Source organism: Caretta caretta, chromosome 26 (genome assembly GCF_965140235.1).
Source record: "Caretta caretta isolate rCarCar2 chromosome 26, rCarCar1.hap1, whole genome shotgun sequence".
NCBI lineage: Eukaryota > Metazoa > Chordata > Testudines > Cheloniidae > Caretta > Caretta caretta.
Genome location: NC_134231.1, coordinates 16,703,836 through 16,722,166, shown reverse-complemented (window position 1 = coordinate 16,722,166; position 18,331 = coordinate 16,703,836). Strand labels below are relative to the sequence as shown.

The following is an 18,331-nucleotide window of genomic DNA, read 5'->3' as shown; positions in this document are numbered from 1 at the left end:
GGTCTCAAGTTGCAGTGGGGGAGGTTTAGGTTGGATATTAGGAAAAACTTTTTCACTAGGAGGGTTGTGAAGTGCTGGAATGGGTTACCTAGGGAGGTGGTGGAATCTCCTTCCTTTGAGGTTTTAAGGTCAGGCTTGACACAGCCCTGGCTGGGATGATTTAGTTGGGGATTGGTCCTGCTTTGAGCAGGGGGTTGGACTAGATGACCTCCTGAGGTCCCTTCCAACCCTGATATTCTATGAATCTCTGTAAATACCAGCTGGGGCCTTTGGGCATTGCCATAAGGAGGCTTTTTTTCTTTTTTTTGAGAGGAAGGATGGTCCAGTGGTTAGGGCACTAACCTAGGACATGGGACATCTGGGTTCGAGTCCCTGCTCTGCCTCAGGCTGCCCATGTGACCTGAGCTAGTCCCTTAGCCTCTCTGGGCCTCAGTTTCCCCTCTGCACAATGGCGATACCAGCCCTGCTTGCCCCACAGAGGTATGAGGATAAACACATTAAAGATGGGAAACATCTCAGATACTAGTAATGGGGGCCAGATAAGCACTCTCAGAAGTCTCATTAGCACTCAGGTGGTCACCCACATCCCAATCATCATACTTTGGGTCTGAACCACCATATTGAAGTCCCTGTTTACTCAGAGTGGAAGATCAGAAGGGACATTAGATCACCTAGTCCTGTACAGCACACAGGCCAAGGAATTTCATCCAGTTACCCCTTCGCTGGCCCAACAACTTGTGTATGACTAAAGCATCTCCAGAAAAGCAGCCAGTCCATCTGAAGGCACCAAGAGAGGGAGAACCCACCATTTCCCTTAGTAGTTTGTTCCAATAGTTAACCATTCTAGCAGACCTTCTCTCTCCCACTCCCCAGGCTGGCCTACGGCTTCAGTCTACAGCACCAGAGACCACGACTCCCTGTAGATCGTGGTGGAACAACTCTCACTCACATATCACAGGGGTAGCCGTGTTAGTCTGTATCCACAAAAAAATGAGGAGTCCAGTGGCACCTTAAAGATTAACAGATTTATTTGGGCATAAGCTTTTGTGGGTAAAAAACCCACAGTATTAACCATCTCCTCTACTCTGTAAAGCATCCAGCTCTACACAGAATAACCACCGCCGAGACTGGGGTGCCAGGGGCATCTACTCCAGCACGTCTGTACCTCCATGAATTGTGAAATCCTCAACAGGCACTGAGCTGGCCACCTTGCCTATATGGGCCAAGTCTTCTTCATTCAGACCAGTAGAGGGACAGGTCATGCTCCGGGGCTGGCCCTCAAGAGTGAAGAAACCTGGGGAAGGAGGAGAGATCATCCGTGACCTGGTGAATGCCAGGCTGTCTCTGTAGTTAGAGTATTTGATGACTATGTTACAGAACCTTCTGTACTCTCTGATGTGGAAGGGAATTTGGGATGCAGAGCAAACCCTGAGCTGTTCCACCTCTGTCAGTACAGACAGAGCCCATACAGTGATACAGTCCCCCATGCTTTCCCAAGGGATGCATTTTGTTCACCAGGCTCGACTGGTATATTTCCCACTCTCTTCATTACATGTCCTTGGAGACATACAGCCCCTATCTGTGCCAGAAGTCAAAGGTCTAATCCATTGGAGGCAGAAGTAGTTCCTGAACTGTGGCCATTTGTCAGGGAAGCCACTAGTTACTTACCAGGCCAGGGGGAATCCAGCCAGTGCTTGATGTGCAGGATTTTTTCATCCTTGGATCTGGCATGGGCCTCTTCACAGATCCTATCATACTTGGAAATTTCCTCCTGAGAGCAATAGGGCAGAATATCATTACTGAGAAGTAGCCAAGTAGCCATCACATTCATGGCTGCTGCACGCTGCTGTGCTTGTGCCTGACCATACGACATTAGGGACGAGAGGTCAGCACTGCCAGGGCACTGCCTACTGCTGGCTGTGTGCCAGTTAAGAGCTTATGTCCTTCACTGATGCCAAAGCTACATGAAATACAAAATCCAGTTCCAGTGAGGCATCCCATATATCCCTGACATTAGGAAATGCCGCAGCCAGTCAATGGGTCTGAATGCTCAAGAGGCAGAATAAAGCACTTTTCAGTTAGGTCCCATTGACACAATGCAAGCAACTATGTGAGGAGCACAGGTACAATACCGTCTGATCTTATAGTGCAGGCAAGGCTTACAGTGCACGAGTCACCTGTGTTCCTGAACTATGTCTACAACCCTGCTAAAATTCAAGGGAGTTTTGCCATGGATGTCAATGGGGCCAGGGTTTCACCTCAAGACTGCAGCATGGCTCAAAAACACAGATAATTACTGCTGTGCCCCAAATACACTGAAGGTGGAACGATGCTGGTACAATTACTGTATTGTAAGTGGGTAACCAAAATGGTAGCATATAAAGACCACAGGCCTTATTCACACTGGGTCTATAACTGTACCAGCTACAACTGGGTTTAAATGGAGTCCGTGTGTTTCCAGGACCAGTGCAGAGAGGGATTTTCTGCCCAAGAGCAGGTTCTAATCAACAGCATGGATGGTCTTGTGCTGCTCTCAGAAACAGCATTAGCTTCTTTAGTCAGGGGAACCTTGCTAGGAATGCTAGCAACAAGTATTAGGACCCTTGGATGCCTAACTCTGAGCTCCTTCCTTACAAACACATCAGCAGATCTTTAGGCACCCCTTCAGTACTCCCCAACCCAGACCCCTCAGGGCAAGGCAATGCTACACTACACTACACTACACTGCCAAGTCAGCAGGGAGGGGTGCAGTCATGTTATGCAACTATGCTTGGTACACTGGTAACCTTCACATATTTCTTGCATTATATTACATTTGCATTTCCCCCCATTCAGCATTCTTATTTGCCAGCTAGATTTAAGGGGTTGTGACTGATCACGGACTGCATCTTTCTTCTAAAGCACTGGGGGACAATACCTCGTACTCCGGCTGATTTACCACCCCCTCTGAAATTAACATCTCGGCGTATTTTTGCAGCACAGGTTTCTGCTTCCGGATCTGCTTGTACATCAACGGCTGGGTGAACATGGGTTCGTCCATCTCGTTATGACCATTCCGCCTGTAACACACCTAGTGCACAAGGAAAGAAAGCCATAAAAATAGCCAGTCTTCAATCCCTATTTCAGAAGCCAAAAAAGCAGTCGCATTTACATTGATCTGTATGTGGGATGTACCCATGATGAAGGAAATCATGTACAGCCTGAAGGCAGAGGGCCTGATTTTGATCTCATTTAGACTAGTGTAAATCAGGAATAGGTTCCACAGAAGTCAATGGAGCGACTCTGGTGTAAAACTAGAGTAACTAATGACTTAATGGAATGGTTTCACCCCAGTTTAAAAGAAAAACTACAGCTATTTGAGCTGTTACAGGAAAATTAGCATCTACTTTTCTTCAAGCACAACACAGCTACATTTTCAGTGCCTTGTTTTCGCTTAGATATTTCTTTAGATGCCTCTCCACCACAACTACCAGAACCAGAGAACAAAGGGTTAAGGTGCAAAGAAGCACAAGAGGGTCATTATTTATTACACCTCTACCCCGATAGAACGCAGTCTATGGGAGCCAAAAAATCTTAACGCGTTATATGTGAAACCGCGTTATATCGAACTTGCTTTGGCTCCCCTGCTCTTTGTCCCCTGACCACCCCCCTCCAGAGACCCCCATCCCTAATCACCCCCAGGACTCCACCCCCTACCCAAACCCCCTGCTCCTTGTCTGCCCCGCCCCCTATCCACACCCCCGCCCCCTGACAGGCACTCACCGGCAGTGGTGGGAAGCGGAGCAACGTGGCCCCAGCCCACTCCACTCCGCCAGCTCCCAGCTGTGGCGTTCCGCTTCCCACCGCTAGTGAGTGCGGGGGCCGGGGCGAGGGAAGCGGAGCGGGCTGCTCCCAGCCCCCCACTAATCACCCAGGCCACTCTGGGCCTGCGGGACCCCCAAAAATGCCCCCCACAGCTCCTGCCCCCCAGACCATTGTGGGGGGCGTGGAGGCCTGCTTTACTGTGTTGTATGCGAACCCGTGTTATATCGGGTCATGTTATATCAGGGTAGAGATGTATTTGGATTACAGTAGCACCTCTGAGCCCCAGTCATGGCCCACGAACCCATTGTGCTAGGTGCTGTACAAACAGTCCAAGACGCCTCCAATGGTCCATCTGAAGAGCATTTTGTCATTTCCCCAGAAGTTCACTAAACAAAGCCAGGATTTTAGCAAAGCCCCAACTGGTTCTCAATCATTTACCAAGTCAACCACCACATCCTTGTGGAAAGTGCTTCTCCATTCTGCTGCTACATTGCACACATACACCACTGCCTCTGGGTCATCCGCATTGACATGGAAAATAGGTGCATTCACCACCCGGGCAACGTCGGTTGGGTACGGAGAGGAACGGGCCATACGAGGGTCTGTAGTGAATCCGATCTGGAAACAGAGCAATTTGGGGCCATCATGGAAAACAGCAGAAGGCAGATACAGAAAGGTCTAGAAAACAGTTTTGCTTGGCAATCAGAAAGTGCCCATCACTCAATATCTCAAAATGCTTCACACAGAGTGGGGGAAAGGAGAGTTCCCTCCACTTTGCAGAAGGAAAACAGACAGATTTTAAGCGAGTTGTTGGCAGAGCTGGGAGTAAATTTGCAAGCTTCCAACTACCTACTCATCCCCGCTCTAACCACAAGGCCACACTGCCTCCATGTCAGGTTAGACCAAGGAGCTGTCATGATTGATGACGAGATTTTTTACAACAGTTTACCCCACCTGCTGGATAATAGAGCTCCAACCAGAGGTAAGTATTACAGAACAAGGATAACACCTTTCCTAGGAGGAGGTTAAGATACTGGAGAAAGCTTCCAAGGCCACTAAAGGGAGGAGAGGGAGAAGAGGCAGGGCAGGGATTTGGGGAAGGGTTTGGAATAGGGACGGGGAGGGGGCGGAGTTGGGGTGTGGACTTTGGGGAAGGGGTGGAGTGGAGGCAGGGCCAGAGTGCGGGCTTTAACAGAAGTAATTCTAAAACTAAGTGTGTGTTTTGTCCTTTGAGTGAGGTGCATTACTGCGTGTATGTATTTTATTAAAACTGCTCGGAAATGACTTAGTTGAAAAAAAGAACACTCATGGAAGAAAAGAGAGTTTTCCAACACAAATGGGAGAATTTATATTTATATTTTTATTTTTTTCACAGAGGTAAAAGATCAAATTCGATGCCTTTTTTGTCAGCAAACGATTGCTGTTCCCAAGGAGTAAAACGTGCATCGGCACTTCGACCCGATGCACTGTGAAAAATATGATGCATTCACTGGAAAAATCCGAGCGGAAAAAGTTCGGCAACTTAAAGCAGCATTTGTCAAGCAAAGACATTTCTTTTTGGAGATTAACAAGTCTAGTGAAGATTCAGTAAGAGCAAGTTTTGTGATAAGTGAAATGATAGCTAAATCATTGCGACTCTTTACAGAAGACCTATTCGTAAAAGAATGTCTCATGAAGGCCAGCGAAATTTTATGTCCTGATAGGAAGAAAGTTTTTGAAGGCATAAGCTGTCTGCCAATGCAGCTTCCTGCAGGATAACGGATTTAGCAGATAATGTGCAAAAACAATTGATTCAAATGGCAAAAGACTTTAAAGCATTTTCAATTGCTCTTGATGAGAGTACAGATGTATCAGATACCGCACAGAGTGCAGTGTTCATTAGGGGTGTGGACTGCAATTTGAATATAACTGAAGAATTGCTAGACTTAATGCCACTGAAGGGTCCCACAACGGGACGTGACATGGTTCAAGGACTGGAAGAGTGCATTGAAAGCTGCGCTGCCATGGAACAAACTCGTATCTTGGGCTATGGACGGTGCGCCATCAGCGTGCTCTGAAAACGTTGGTGTGGTTGGATGATTGAAGACCAACCTGAACAGCCTCAATATACCAGGAATTAGCTTCACCAATACACATTGTATTTTGCACCAAGAAGCCCTGTGTAATAAAAGTCTACAAATGAAGGAAGTTATGGACGTAGTTATTAATACTGTTAATTTTATACATGCACGAGGGCTGAATCACAGACAGTTCACTTCTTTTCTAGCAAGTATGGACAGCAAATATGGGGAACTTCTGTATCACACTCAAGTTAGATGGCTGAGTCATGGAAATGTTTTGAAGTGTTTTTTTCCCACTTAGAGGAGATTGATTCGTTCATGAAAATGAAAAACAAGGAGGCTCCACAGCTTGCTGATTCCACTTTTATCTGCAACCTTGCTTTTCTAACAGATGTAACTGATCACCTGAATGCACTGAACTTGAAGCTTCAGGGTAGAAAACAGGTGATATAACACACATGTATGACAGTGTTAAGTCAGTCAAAGTCAAGCTTACTTTGTGGGGGAAACAGCTGACTGCTGGCAATTTGGTCCATTTCTCGACTCTGAATTCCTAAGGAAAAGTTGAACCAAAATCCTTGAAAGAATATGCAGATATCATTTCTAACTTACACAAGCAGTTTGATGTGCGGTTTAAAGATTTCAAGGCACTTGAACCACATTTTAAACTTTTTTCCACACCATTTGCTGTGGAAATTGACAATATTGCAGAAGAAATGCAGATGGAGTGAGTGGAGCTTCAGTGTGATACCATTTTGAAGCAGAATCCTACAGATGTTGGAATTTCAGAATTCTACAGGTTTCTTTCACAAGAAAGATTTCATGTTATTCTCTGCTTCTGCAAGGATAATGGCAATGTTTGGAAGTACATATATATGTGAACAGTTTTTCTCTTCCATGAAGATTAACGAATCTGTGTTAAAGCTGAGGGAACTGGGATTGTTTAGTCTGCAGAAGAGAAGAAGGTGCACAGACAATCCAAGAAGTTTTTGGAAAGGGTAGGGGACAATTTCCTGGTGCAAGTGCTGGAGGAACCAACTAGGGGCAGAGCTCTTCTTGACCTGCTGCTCACAAACCAGGAAGAATTAGTACGGGAAGCTAAAGTGGATGGGAACCTGGGAGGCAGTGATCATGAGATGGTTGAGTTCAGGATCTTGACACAGGGAAGAAAGGAGAGCAGCAGAATACGGACCCTGGACTTCAGAAAAGCAGACTTAGACTCCCTCAGGGAACTGATGGGCAGGATCCCCTGGAAGAATAACATGAGGGGGAAAGGAGTCCAGGAGAGCTGGCTGTATTTTAAAGAATCTTTATTGAGATTACAGGGACAAACCATCCCGATGTGTAGAAAGAATAGTAAATATGGCAGGCGACCAGCTTGGCTTAACAGTGAAATCCTTGCTGATCTTGAACACAAAAAAGAAGCTTACAAGAAGTGGAAGATAGAATCATAGAATATCAGAGTTGGAAGGGACCTCTGGAGGTCATCTAGTCCAACCCCCTGCCCAGAGCAGGACCAATCCCAACTAATTCATCCCAGCCAGGGCTTTGTCAAGCCTGACCTTGAAAACTTCTAAGGAAGGGGATTCCACCACCCCTCTAGGTAACGCATTCCAGTGTTTCACCACCCTCCTAGTGAAAAAGTTTTTCCTAATATCCAACCTAAATCTCCCCCACTGCAACTTGAGACCATTACTCCTTGTCCTGTCATCTGCTATCACTGGGAATAGTCTAGATCCATCCTCTTTGGATCCACCTTTCAGGTAGTTAAAAGCAGCTATCAAATCCCTCATTCTTCTCTTCCGTAGACTAAACAATCCCAGTTCCCTCAGCCTCTCCTCACAAGTCATGTGTTCCAGACCCCTAATCATTTTTGTCGCCCTTCGCTGGACTCTCTCCAATTTCTCCACATCCTTGTTGTAGTGTGGGGCCCAAAACTGGACACAGTACTCCAGATGAGGCCTCACCAATGTCGAATAGAGGGGAACGATCACGTCCCTTGATCTGCTCGCTATGCCCCTACTTATACTTCCCAAAATGCCACTTGCCTTCTTGGCAACAAGGGCACACTGTTGACTCATATCCAGCTTCTCGTCCACTGTCACCCCTAGGTCCTTCTCTGCAGAACTGCTGCTGAGCCATTCGGTCCCTAGTCTGTCGCAGTGCATGGGGTTCTTCCGTCCTAAGTGCAGGACTCTGCACTTGCCATTGTTGAACCTCATCAGATTTCTTTTGGCCCAATCCTCCAATTTGTCTAGGTCCCTCTGTATCCTATCCCTACCCTCCAGCGTATCTACCTCTCCTCCCAGTTTAGTGTCATCTGCAAACTTGCTGAGGGTGTAATTCACACCATCCTCCAGATCATTTATGAAGATATAGAACAAAGCCGGCCCGAGGACCGACCCTTGGGGCACTCTGCTTGATACTGACTGCCAGCTAGACATGGAGCCATTGATCACTACCCTTTGAGCCCGACAATCTAGCCAGCTTTCTATCCACCTTATAGTCCATTCATCCAGCCCAGACTTCTTTAACTTGCTGGCAAGAATACTGTGGGAGACAGTGTCAAATGCTTTGCTAAAGTCGAGGAACAACAGGTCCACTGCTTTCCCCTCATCCACAGAGACAGTTATCTCATCATAGAAGGCAATTAGATTAGTCAGGCATGACTTGCCCTTGGTGAATCCATGCTGACTGTTCCTGATCACTTTCCTCTCCTCTAAGTGCCTCAGAATTGATTCCTTGAGGACTTGCTCCATGACTTTTCCGGGGACTGAGGTGAGGCTGACTGGCCTGTAGTTCCCAGGATCCTCCTTCTTCCCTTTTTTAAAGATTGGCACTACATTAGCCTTTTTCCAGTCTTCCGGGACTTTCCCCGATTGCCATGAGTTTTCAAAGATAATGGCCAATGGCTCTGCAATCACATCCGCCAATTCCTTTAGCACTCTCGGATGCAACGCATCCGGCCCCATGGACTTGTGCACGTCCAGTTTTTCTAAATAGTCCCAAACCACTTCTTCCTTCACAGAGGGCTGGCCTCTCCTCCCCATGCTGTGCTGCCCAGTGCAGTAGTCTGGGAGCTGACCTTGTTCGTGAAGACAGAGGCAAAAAAGCATTGAGTACATTAGCTTTTTCCACATCCTCTGTCACTAGGTTGCCTCCCTTATTCAGTAAGGGGCCCACACTTTCCTTGGCTTTCTTCTTGTTGCCAACATACCTGAAGAAACCCTTTTTGTTACTCTTAACATCCCTCGCTAGTTGCAACTCCAGGTGTGATTTAGCCTTCCTGATTTCATTCCTACATGCCCGAGCAATATTTATATACTCATCCCTGGTCATTTGTCCAATCTTCCACTTCTTGTAAGCCTCTTTTTTGTGTTTGGACAAATGACCAGGGAAGAGTATAAAAATATTGCTTGGGGATGCAGGAGTGAAATCAGGAAGGCCAAATCACACCTGGAGTTTCAGTAACCTAGGGGTTACAGTGGACGAAAAGCTGGATATGAGTCAACAGTATGCCCTTGTTGCCAAGAAGGCCAATGGCATTTTGGGAAGTATAAGTAGGGGCATAGCGAGCAGATCAAGGGACGTGATCGTTCCCCTCTATTCGACATTGGTGAGGCCTCATCTGGAGTACTGTGTCCAGTTTTGGGCCCCACACTACAAGAAGGATGTGGAAAAATTGGAAAATGTCCAGCAGAGGGCAACAAAAATGATTAGGGGACTGGAACACATGACTTATGAGGAGAGGCTGAGGGAACTGGGATTGTTTAGTCTGCGGAAGAGAAGAATGAGGGGGGTTTTTATAGCTGCTTTCAACTACCTGAAAGGGGGTTCCAAAGAGGATGGATCTAGACTGTTCTCAGTGGTAGCTGATGACAGAACAAGGAGTAATGGTCTCAAGTTGCAGTGGGGGAGGTTTAGCTTAGATATTAGGAAAAACTTTTTCACTAGGAGAGTGGTGAAGCACTGGAATGGGTTACCTAGGGAGGTGGTGGAATCTCCTTCCTTAGAGGTTTTCAAGGTCAGGCTTGACAAAGCCCTGGCTGGGATGATTTAGTTGGGGATTGGTCCTGCTTTGAGCAGGGGGTTGGATTAGATGACCTCCTGAGGTCCCTTCCAACCCTGATATTCTATGATTCTAAAGTCACGGCTCACCGATGAACATTTGAAAGCAACACTGAGATTGGTTTCGTCTCAGCATATCAAACCTTATATTGATGCTCTGGTTGATGGAAAACGCTGCCAACTAAGCCCTGGTCTACACTATGAGTTTAGGTCGAATTTAGCAGCGTTAGGTCGATTTAACCCTACCCGTCCACATGACCGCTACCCCACCACTGTCCGTGGACACCTGCGAGGGGGGAATCTCAAGCAACAGGGATGAGGATTTTGTGGATGAGGAAGATGATGATGATGAGGAGGTTGAGGATAGCACACAGCAGGCAAGCGGAGAATCCCTTCTCCCCAGCAGCCAGGAACTGTTCATCACCCTGGAGCCAATACCCTCCCAACACTGGCTCCCAGACCATGAAGCCGGAGAAGGCACCTCTGGTGAGTGTACCTTTGCAAATATAAAACAGGGGTTTAAAAGCAAGCGTGTTTAATGATTAATTTGCTCCGAAGACTTGGGATGCATTCGCGACCAGTATAGCTACTGGAAAAGTCTGTTAACGTCTCTGGGGATGGAGTGGAAATCCTCCAGGGACATCTCCAAGAAGCTCTCCTGGAGGTACTCTAGAAGCCTTTGCAGAAGGTTTCTGGGGAGGGCAGCCTTATTCCGTCCTCCATAGTAGGACACTTTACCACGCCAAGCCACGAGCAAGTAGTCTGGAATCATTGCAGAACAAGCATTGCAGCGAATGGGCCCGGGCTTTGGTGGCATTCAAGCAACATCTGTTCTTTATCTCTCTGTGTTAGCCTCAGGAGAGTGATATCATTCATCGTCACCTGGTTGAAATACAGGAAATTTGTTTAAGGGGACATTCAGAAGTGCCCGTTCCTGCTGGGCTGTTTGCCTTTGGCTGAAAATAAATCATCCCCGCTGTTAGCCACGTGGTGGCGGGAGGCCCGTTCATGCTGAGCTGTTCGCGTTTGGCTGACAGGGATCTTCCATGATACTAGCCACGCAGTGTGTGCGCATGGGGTGGTGGTGGTGAAGCGATCATCCCAGAGAATTGGGGTCGGGGGGTTTGGATTGTGCTGCACATTCACCCTAAAACTGCAGCCCCTCCTTTGCTTGGTATGGGAAAGCAGGGCACTGCTGTTTGAAACTGTTCCCACACGTTATGAAGGTTGAAGAAGCTGAAACCCTTTGCCTTACCAAGGCTGCCTGCAAGCCGAATTCTTTTGCCCAGCCGAGCGTGTGTGATGTCTCACACTAAGCATTTAGTTGGGGATTGGTCCTACTTTGAGCAGGGGGTTGGACTAGATGACCTCCTGAGGTCCCTTCCAATCCTGATATTCTATGATTCAAACCGGCAGGCACTCAATATAAGAGGCAAAATGCGACCTTTTACCAAAAGCACATGTGCTATGTAACGTGAATCACTTGATTTAGTGTGAAATAGTCTTCCCTTTGTTCTCTAAAATGTATCTTTTTAAATACTACTCTCTCTTTTTTTCCTCCTGCGCTGCAAATGTTTCTATGCTTCCCCTATCATCTCCGTCCCAGAGGCTAGTGCAGATTAGAAGGTGAAAAAAACCCGCATTCGTGATGACATATTCTCAGAGCTCATGCAGTCCTCCCGCACTGAAAGAGCTCAGCAGAATGCGTGGAGGCAAACAATGGAGAGTCCAGGATAGCGTTAAATGAACGTGATGAGAGGAGGGAGGAGCACACTGAGAGGAGGCAGGATGCAATGCTGAGGCTAATGGGGGAGCAAACTGACATGCTCAGGCGTCTGGTAGAGCTGCAGGAAAGGCAGCAGGAGCACAGGCTGCCGCTGCAGCCCCTGTATAACCTCCTGCCCTCCTCCCCAAGTTCCATATCCTCCTCACACTCCACCCCAGAAGATTGCCCAAGCAACAGAAGGCTGGCATTCAGTAAGTTTTGAACTGTAGTGTGGCCCTGTCCTTCCCTCTTCCCCTCATCCACCACCCCACCCGGTGCTTCCCTCCTCACCCACCAATCCTGGGCTACCTTGCGAGTTTTCCCCCTATTTGTATGATAAATTAATAAAGAATGCATGATTTTGAAACAATGATTTTATTGCTTCTGAAAGCAGTGATCGAAGAAGGGAGGTCAGTTGGCTTACAGGGAAGTAGAGTCAATCAAGGGGGTGGGTTTTCATCAAGGAGAAAAACAGAACTGTCACACGGTAGCCTGGCCAGTCATGAAACTGGTTTTCAAAGCTTCTCTGATACGCAGCGCGCCCTCCTGTGCTCTTCTAACAGCCCTGGTGTCTGGCTGTGCGTAATCGGCCGCCAGGCGATTTGCCTCAACCTCCCACCCCACCATAAAATATTTGTCTCCCCCTTAGTCTCACAGATATTGTGGAGCACACAGCAAGCAGCAATAACAATGGAAATACTGGTTTCGCTAAGGTCTAACCTAGTCAGTAAACTGCGCCAGCAAGCTTTTAAACATCCAAATGCACATTCTACCACCATTCTGCACTTGCTCAGCCTATAGTTGAACAGCTCCTGACTACTGTCCAGGGTGCCTGTGTATGGCTTCATGAGCCACGGCATTAAGGGGTAGGATGGGTCCCCAAAAATAACTAAGATTTCAATATCCTCAATGGTAATTTCTGGTCTGGGAAGTAAGTTCCTTCCTGCAGCTGTTCAAACAGACCAGAGTTCCTGAAGATATGATTGTCATTCACCTTTCCCGGACATCCCACGTTGATGTACTCAATGCTTTTTTTGCCTCTGTCTTCATGAACAAGGTCAGCTCCCAGACTACTGCACTGGGAAGCACAGCATGGGGAGGAGGTGACCAGCCCTCTGTGGAGAAAGAAGTGGTTAGGGACTATTTAGAAAAGCTGCAAGAGCACAAGTCCATGGGGCCGGATGCGTTGCATCCGAGAATGCTAAAGGAATTGGCGGATGCGATTGCAGAGCCATTGGCCATGATCTTTGAAAACTCATGGCGATCGGGGAGGTCCCGGACGACAGGAAAAAGGCTAATGTAGTGCCCATCTTTAAAAAAGAGAAGAAGGATAATTTGGGGAACTACAGGCCAGTCAGCCTCAATCCCTGGAAAAATCATAGAGCAGGTCCTCAAGGAATCAATTCTGAAGCACTTAGAAGAAAGTGATCAGGAACAGTCAGCATGGATTCACCAAAAAGTCATGCCTGACTAACCTAATTGTCTTGTATAACGAGATAACTGGCTCTGTGGATGAGGGGAAAGCAGTGGACGTGTTATTCCTTGACTTTAGCAAAACTTTTGGTACGGCCCACAGTATTCTTGCCAGCAAGTTAAAGAAGTATGGGCTGGATGAATAGACTATAAGGTGGATAGAAAGCTGGCTAGATTGTTGGGCTCAATGGGTAGTGATCAATGGCTCCATGTCTACTTGGCAGCCGGTATCAAGCGGAACGCCCCAAGGATCGGTCCTGGGGCCGGTTTTGTTCAGTATCTTCATTAATGATCTGGAGGATGGTGTGGATTGCACCCTCAGCAAGTTTGCAGATGACACTAAACTGGGAGGAGTGGTAGATACGCTGGAGGGTAGGGATAGGATACAGAGGGACCTAGACAAATTAGAGGATTAGGCCAAAAGAAATCTGTTGAGGTTCAACAAAGACAAGTGCAGAGTCCTGCACTTAGTACGGAAGAATCCCATGCACCGCTACAGACTAGGGACTGATAGGCTAGGCAGAAGTTCTGCAGAAAAGGACCTAAGGGTTACAGTGGACAAGAAGCTGGATATGAGTCAACAGCATTCCCTTGTTGCCAAGAAGGCTAACGGCATTTTTGGCTGTATAAGTAGGGGCATTTCCAGCAGATCGAGGGACGTGATCGCTCCCCTCTATTGAACATTGGTGAGGCCTTATCTGGAGTACTGTGTCCAGTTTTGGGCCCCACACTACAAGAAGGATGTGGAAAAATTGGAAAGTGTCCAGCGGAGGGCAACAAAAATTATTAAGGGACTGGCGCAAATGAGGAGAGGCTGAGGGATAGGGATTGTTTAGTCTGCGGAAGAGAAGAATGAGGGGGGATTTGATAGCTGCTTTCAACTACCTGAAAGGGGGTTCCAAAGAGGATGGCTCTAGGCTGTTCTCAGTGGTAGCAGATGACAGAACAAGGAGTACTGGTCTCAGGTTGCAGTGGGGGAGGTTTAGGTTGGATATTAGGAAAAACTTTTTCACTAGGAGGGTGGTGAAGCACTGGAATGGGTTACCTAGGGAGGTGGTAGAATCTCCTTCCTTTGAGGTTTTTAAGGTCAGGCTTGACAAAGCTTTGGCTGGATGATTTAGTTGGGGATTGGTCCTGCTTTGAGCAGGGGGTTGGATTAGATGACCTCCTGAGGTCCCTTCCAACCCTGATATTCTATGATGTCAGTGAAACGTCCCTTGTGATCCACCAGTGCTTGCAGCACCATTGAAAAGTACCCCTTGCGGTTTATGTACTGGCTGCCAAGGTGGTCCGGGCCCAAGATAGGGATACGAGTTCCGTCTGTCGCCCCACCACAGTTAGGGAATCCCATTGCAGCAAAGCCATCCACTATGACCTGCACATTTCCCAGAGTCACTACCCTGGATAGCAGCAGTTCAGTGATTGCGTTGGCTACTCGGATCACAGTAGCCCCCCAGAGTAGATTTACCCACTCCAAATTGATTCCCAACTGACTGGTAGCTGTCTGGCGTTGCAAGTTTCCAGAGGGCTATCGCCACTCGCTTCTCAACTGTGAGGACTGTTCTCATCTTGGTATTCTTGTGCTTCAGGGCAGAGGAAAGCAAGTCACAAAGTTCCATGAAAGCGCCCTTATGCATGGAAAAATTTCGCAGCCACTGGGAATTGTCCCAGACCAGCAACACTATGTGGTCCCACCAGTCTGTGCTTGTTTCCTGGGCCCAGAATCGGCATTCCATGGCATGAACCTGCCCCATTACCACCACAATGTCCAAATTGCGAGGGCCTGTGCTTTGAGAGAAGTCTGTGTCCATGTCCTCATCACTATCGTGATCGCGCGGTTGTCGCCTCCTCGCCTGCTTTTGCAGGTTCTGCACATAGTGCAGGATAATGCGCGAGGTGTTTACAATCCTCACAACAGTAGTGGTGAGCTGAGCGGGCTCCATGCTTGCCGTGGTATGGTGTCTGCAGGAGAAAAGAGTTGCAGCGGAAGCGGTGGATGACAACGGTTGCCACGAGAATAGATATTTATACAGAACGAAGAGAGGACCTGCGAGATGGATTCATGGCACCAAGAGAGCAAAGTTGCAGCGGAAGCGGTGGATGACAAGGGTTAGCAGTCCTACTGCACCGTCTGCTGACAGCAGTATGACGTCTGCACGGAAAATAGGTGCGGAACGATTGTCTGCCGTTGCTTTCACGGAGGGAGGGGCGACTGACATGTACCCAAAACCACCCGTGACAATGTTTTTGTCCCAACAGGCATTGGGAGCTCAACCCAGAATTTCAATGGGCAGCGGAGACTGCGGAAACTGTGGGATAGCTACCTACAGTGCAACGCTCCGAAAGTCGATGCTAGCCACAGTACTGTGGACGCACTCCGCCGACTTAATGCGCTTAGTGGGGTCACATACAATCGACTGTATAAAATTGCTTCCTAAAAAATCGACTTCTATAAATTCAACCTAATTTTGTAGTGTAGACATACTCTAAGTGGTCAAAAATGAAATGACTGTCAAAATTAGCACTGACTTTTTGCATTACAGTTTTTAAAAAGTTAATAAATTGACTTTTAATAGCATACTATATTACTCTTCATTTTTAAAAAATTTTTGACTATACTTTTGTATCGTTGTATGAAAAGGTTTCAGTGATGCGGCCCTCAGGCCAATGTACTAGTTCTCATGTGGCCCTCGTAGTGATTTGAGTTTGAGATCCCTGGTCTAGCTAGAGAAGCTATCCAGGTCAGTTTTAAGTTAGCTCTGTTGTGATTTTGTTATGCTCTGTTCAGCAGAGGGAGGGCAGTCACCAGGGTAGAGCATTAATGGAGTCCACATAAAGGGTGGTGCTTGTGAGAGGTAAGACAGGGGTAAAGACTCTTTCAGAGAGACCATATTAAAGCTCAAACAGTCCCCCTCATTCTCCCACTGGACTCTGCTCAGAACCAGCCCGCCCAGCATCAGGGAACGGGATATCAATCAAGTCAGTGTCACCTGAGCTCAAAACAAAACAGGGGATAAAAGACACAATAATTTAGGGCATGTCTACACTATAAACTTAAGTTGACCTATGGTAGGTCGACTTACAGCCACCACTGTGGTGGTTCATGTCCACACTGCCCTCCTCCTGTCGGTGATGCGTGTCATCACCAGGAGCGCTTCCAATGACTTAAGTGTGAGGGAGCTGAGAGAGTGGGCTGTCAGCTCTGCATGCAGCTCCCTGCTCAGGAACCCCTGGGTAGTGGGACGCAATTGGACTGGGAGCCAGGACCAGGGGGAGCAGCTGGGCTGGGAGAGGGGAGCCTGGGTAGCTGCCAGGCTGGGAGTGGGGAGCAGGGACCCAGGGGGCAGTTGGGCTTTAGCTGGAGCCCCCCCTAAATCCCAGGGTCGACAGCCCGGCTTTCTTGTCAATTTCAGGATGCCAGCATGGAGCCATGAAGTTGACAAGAATGACAGCCAGCAACCCATGTAAGTAACCTGCAGTGACACTGCTTCACGCTAACTATGCCAACATAAGCCCTACGCCTCTTGTGGAGATGGAGTTACATCGGCACTTACATCAGTGGGAGCAAGGCTGTAGTGTGTACACTGACATAATTAGGCTGAAGTAACCTGCCTTATGTCAACCTAAGTTTGTAGTGTAGACCAGGCCCTAGACACTAGGGACTTCACCGTTATAGCCCAGAGCAAGTTATCATCAGTTCTTCTTGTTCCTTAGCCTTGTCTCATAGGAGCTCTCCTGCTTATAGATCTGCCTATATACATCCCCAGAAGCCCCAATTCCGGCACTGAACCATAACTGGAGTTTCACAGGTACAACACAGCACCATTTTAGTGGGAGAAGACCCTGATGCAGGGCCCCATCCCTAGCATAAAACACATCCTTGACACATGCTTACCATTGCTAGCACACCAGTATGATACGTCAGAGACGGACAAACCACTCTCCCTTCCCATGGCATTTAAAGTGCATGTTCTCAAAGATTCTGGTATCAGTGGAGCTGAAGGACCCAGTCTTGCAGCCATGGGGCCCAGTTTTTACCTGGTTGTTCACAACCACGTGAACTGTCCCATGCGTAGTGTAGGATGGCAAGTCGCTCAAATGGAACGTCTCATACACTATACCCTGCCCGGCAAAAGCTGCATCTCCGTGCAAGAGAATGGACATCACCTGTGGGGACAAGAGGATCAAACTGAAGGCTGGTGGCTTGTTGGCTTCTTTTCAGCATTAAAGGTGCCCAGAAGTGCACACAGAGGGGGCCCAGCATTGTTGGGGAAGGAGGGGCTATTGGCTAGGATGGGGCAGCAGCTACAAGCAGGCTCTGACTGGGCATGGAAAACTGTTCTTCATCTCCCCACTGTACATACATCTCCACATCTCTCTGGTGGCAGCTTCTTTGCCTCATCCTTTCCATTGTCTGTCCGTAACCTTCATAGCAAGGAAGGTCTGATACTTTAGCCCCCAGGTGACTGCACTAGGAAGTGAGGTTTCAGTTTGATGTTTCAACAAAGCTCCTCCATGTGAGGCTGGATCTGAACAGACTATGGCTAGTGTCTCTGGTGCAATGACTCAGGAAGATACTGGGTGGATTCACAGCCCTCCCCTCCTGAAATTCTAGAAGACTAGGTTAAAACTAGGGCTGTTAAGCGATTAAAAAAATTAATTGCGCTGTTAAACAATAATAGAATACCATTTATTTAAATATTTTGGATGTTTTCTACATTTTCAAATATATTGATTTCAATTACAACACAGAATACAAAGCGTACAGTGCTCACTTTATATTTAATTTTGATTACAAATATTTGTACTGTAAAAAACCAAAAGAAATAGTATTTTTCAATTCACCTAATACAAGTACTATAGTGCAATCTCTTTATCATGAAAGTTGAACTTACAAATGTAGAATTATGTACAAAAACCCCTGCATCCAAAAATAAAACAATGTAAAATTTTAGAGCCTGCACATTCACTCAGTCCTACTTGATTGAGCCAATCCCCCAGACAAACAAGTTTGGTTACATTTGCAGGAGATAATGCGCCAGGTTCTTGTTTACAGTGTCACCTGAAAGTGAGAACATGGCACTGTTGTAGCCGGCGCCACAAGATATTTACGTGCCAGATGCGCTAAAGATTCATATGTCCCTTCATGCTTCAACCACCA

At 47.4% G+C, this 18,331-nt stretch overlaps 1 protein-coding gene across 11 annotated transcripts in view; it reads right to left on the bottom strand.

The window, feature by feature from the left end:
- Window positions 1-18,331, bottom strand: part of OGDH (oxoglutarate dehydrogenase) — a 133,371-nt gene that overhangs the window by 10,774 nt on the left and 104,266 nt on the right. For 10 of the 11 annotated variants that reach the window (XM_048829147.2, XM_048829150.2, XM_048829146.2 and 7 more), the window contains 5 exons: window positions 17,209-17,337; window positions 4,243-4,422; window positions 2,918-3,070; window positions 1,669-1,771; window positions 1,166-1,294 (listed from right to left, as the gene is read on the bottom strand). In XM_048829147.2, coding sequence (XP_048685104.2) covers window positions 1,166-1,294; window positions 1,669-1,771; window positions 2,918-3,070; window positions 4,243-4,422; window positions 17,209-17,337 — 694 coding nt within the window. The remainder of the gene's footprint in view (window positions 1-1,165; window positions 1,295-1,668; window positions 1,772-2,917; window positions 3,071-4,242; window positions 4,423-17,208; window positions 17,338-18,331) is intronic. The other variant, XM_048829156.2, reaches the window with a different exon arrangement.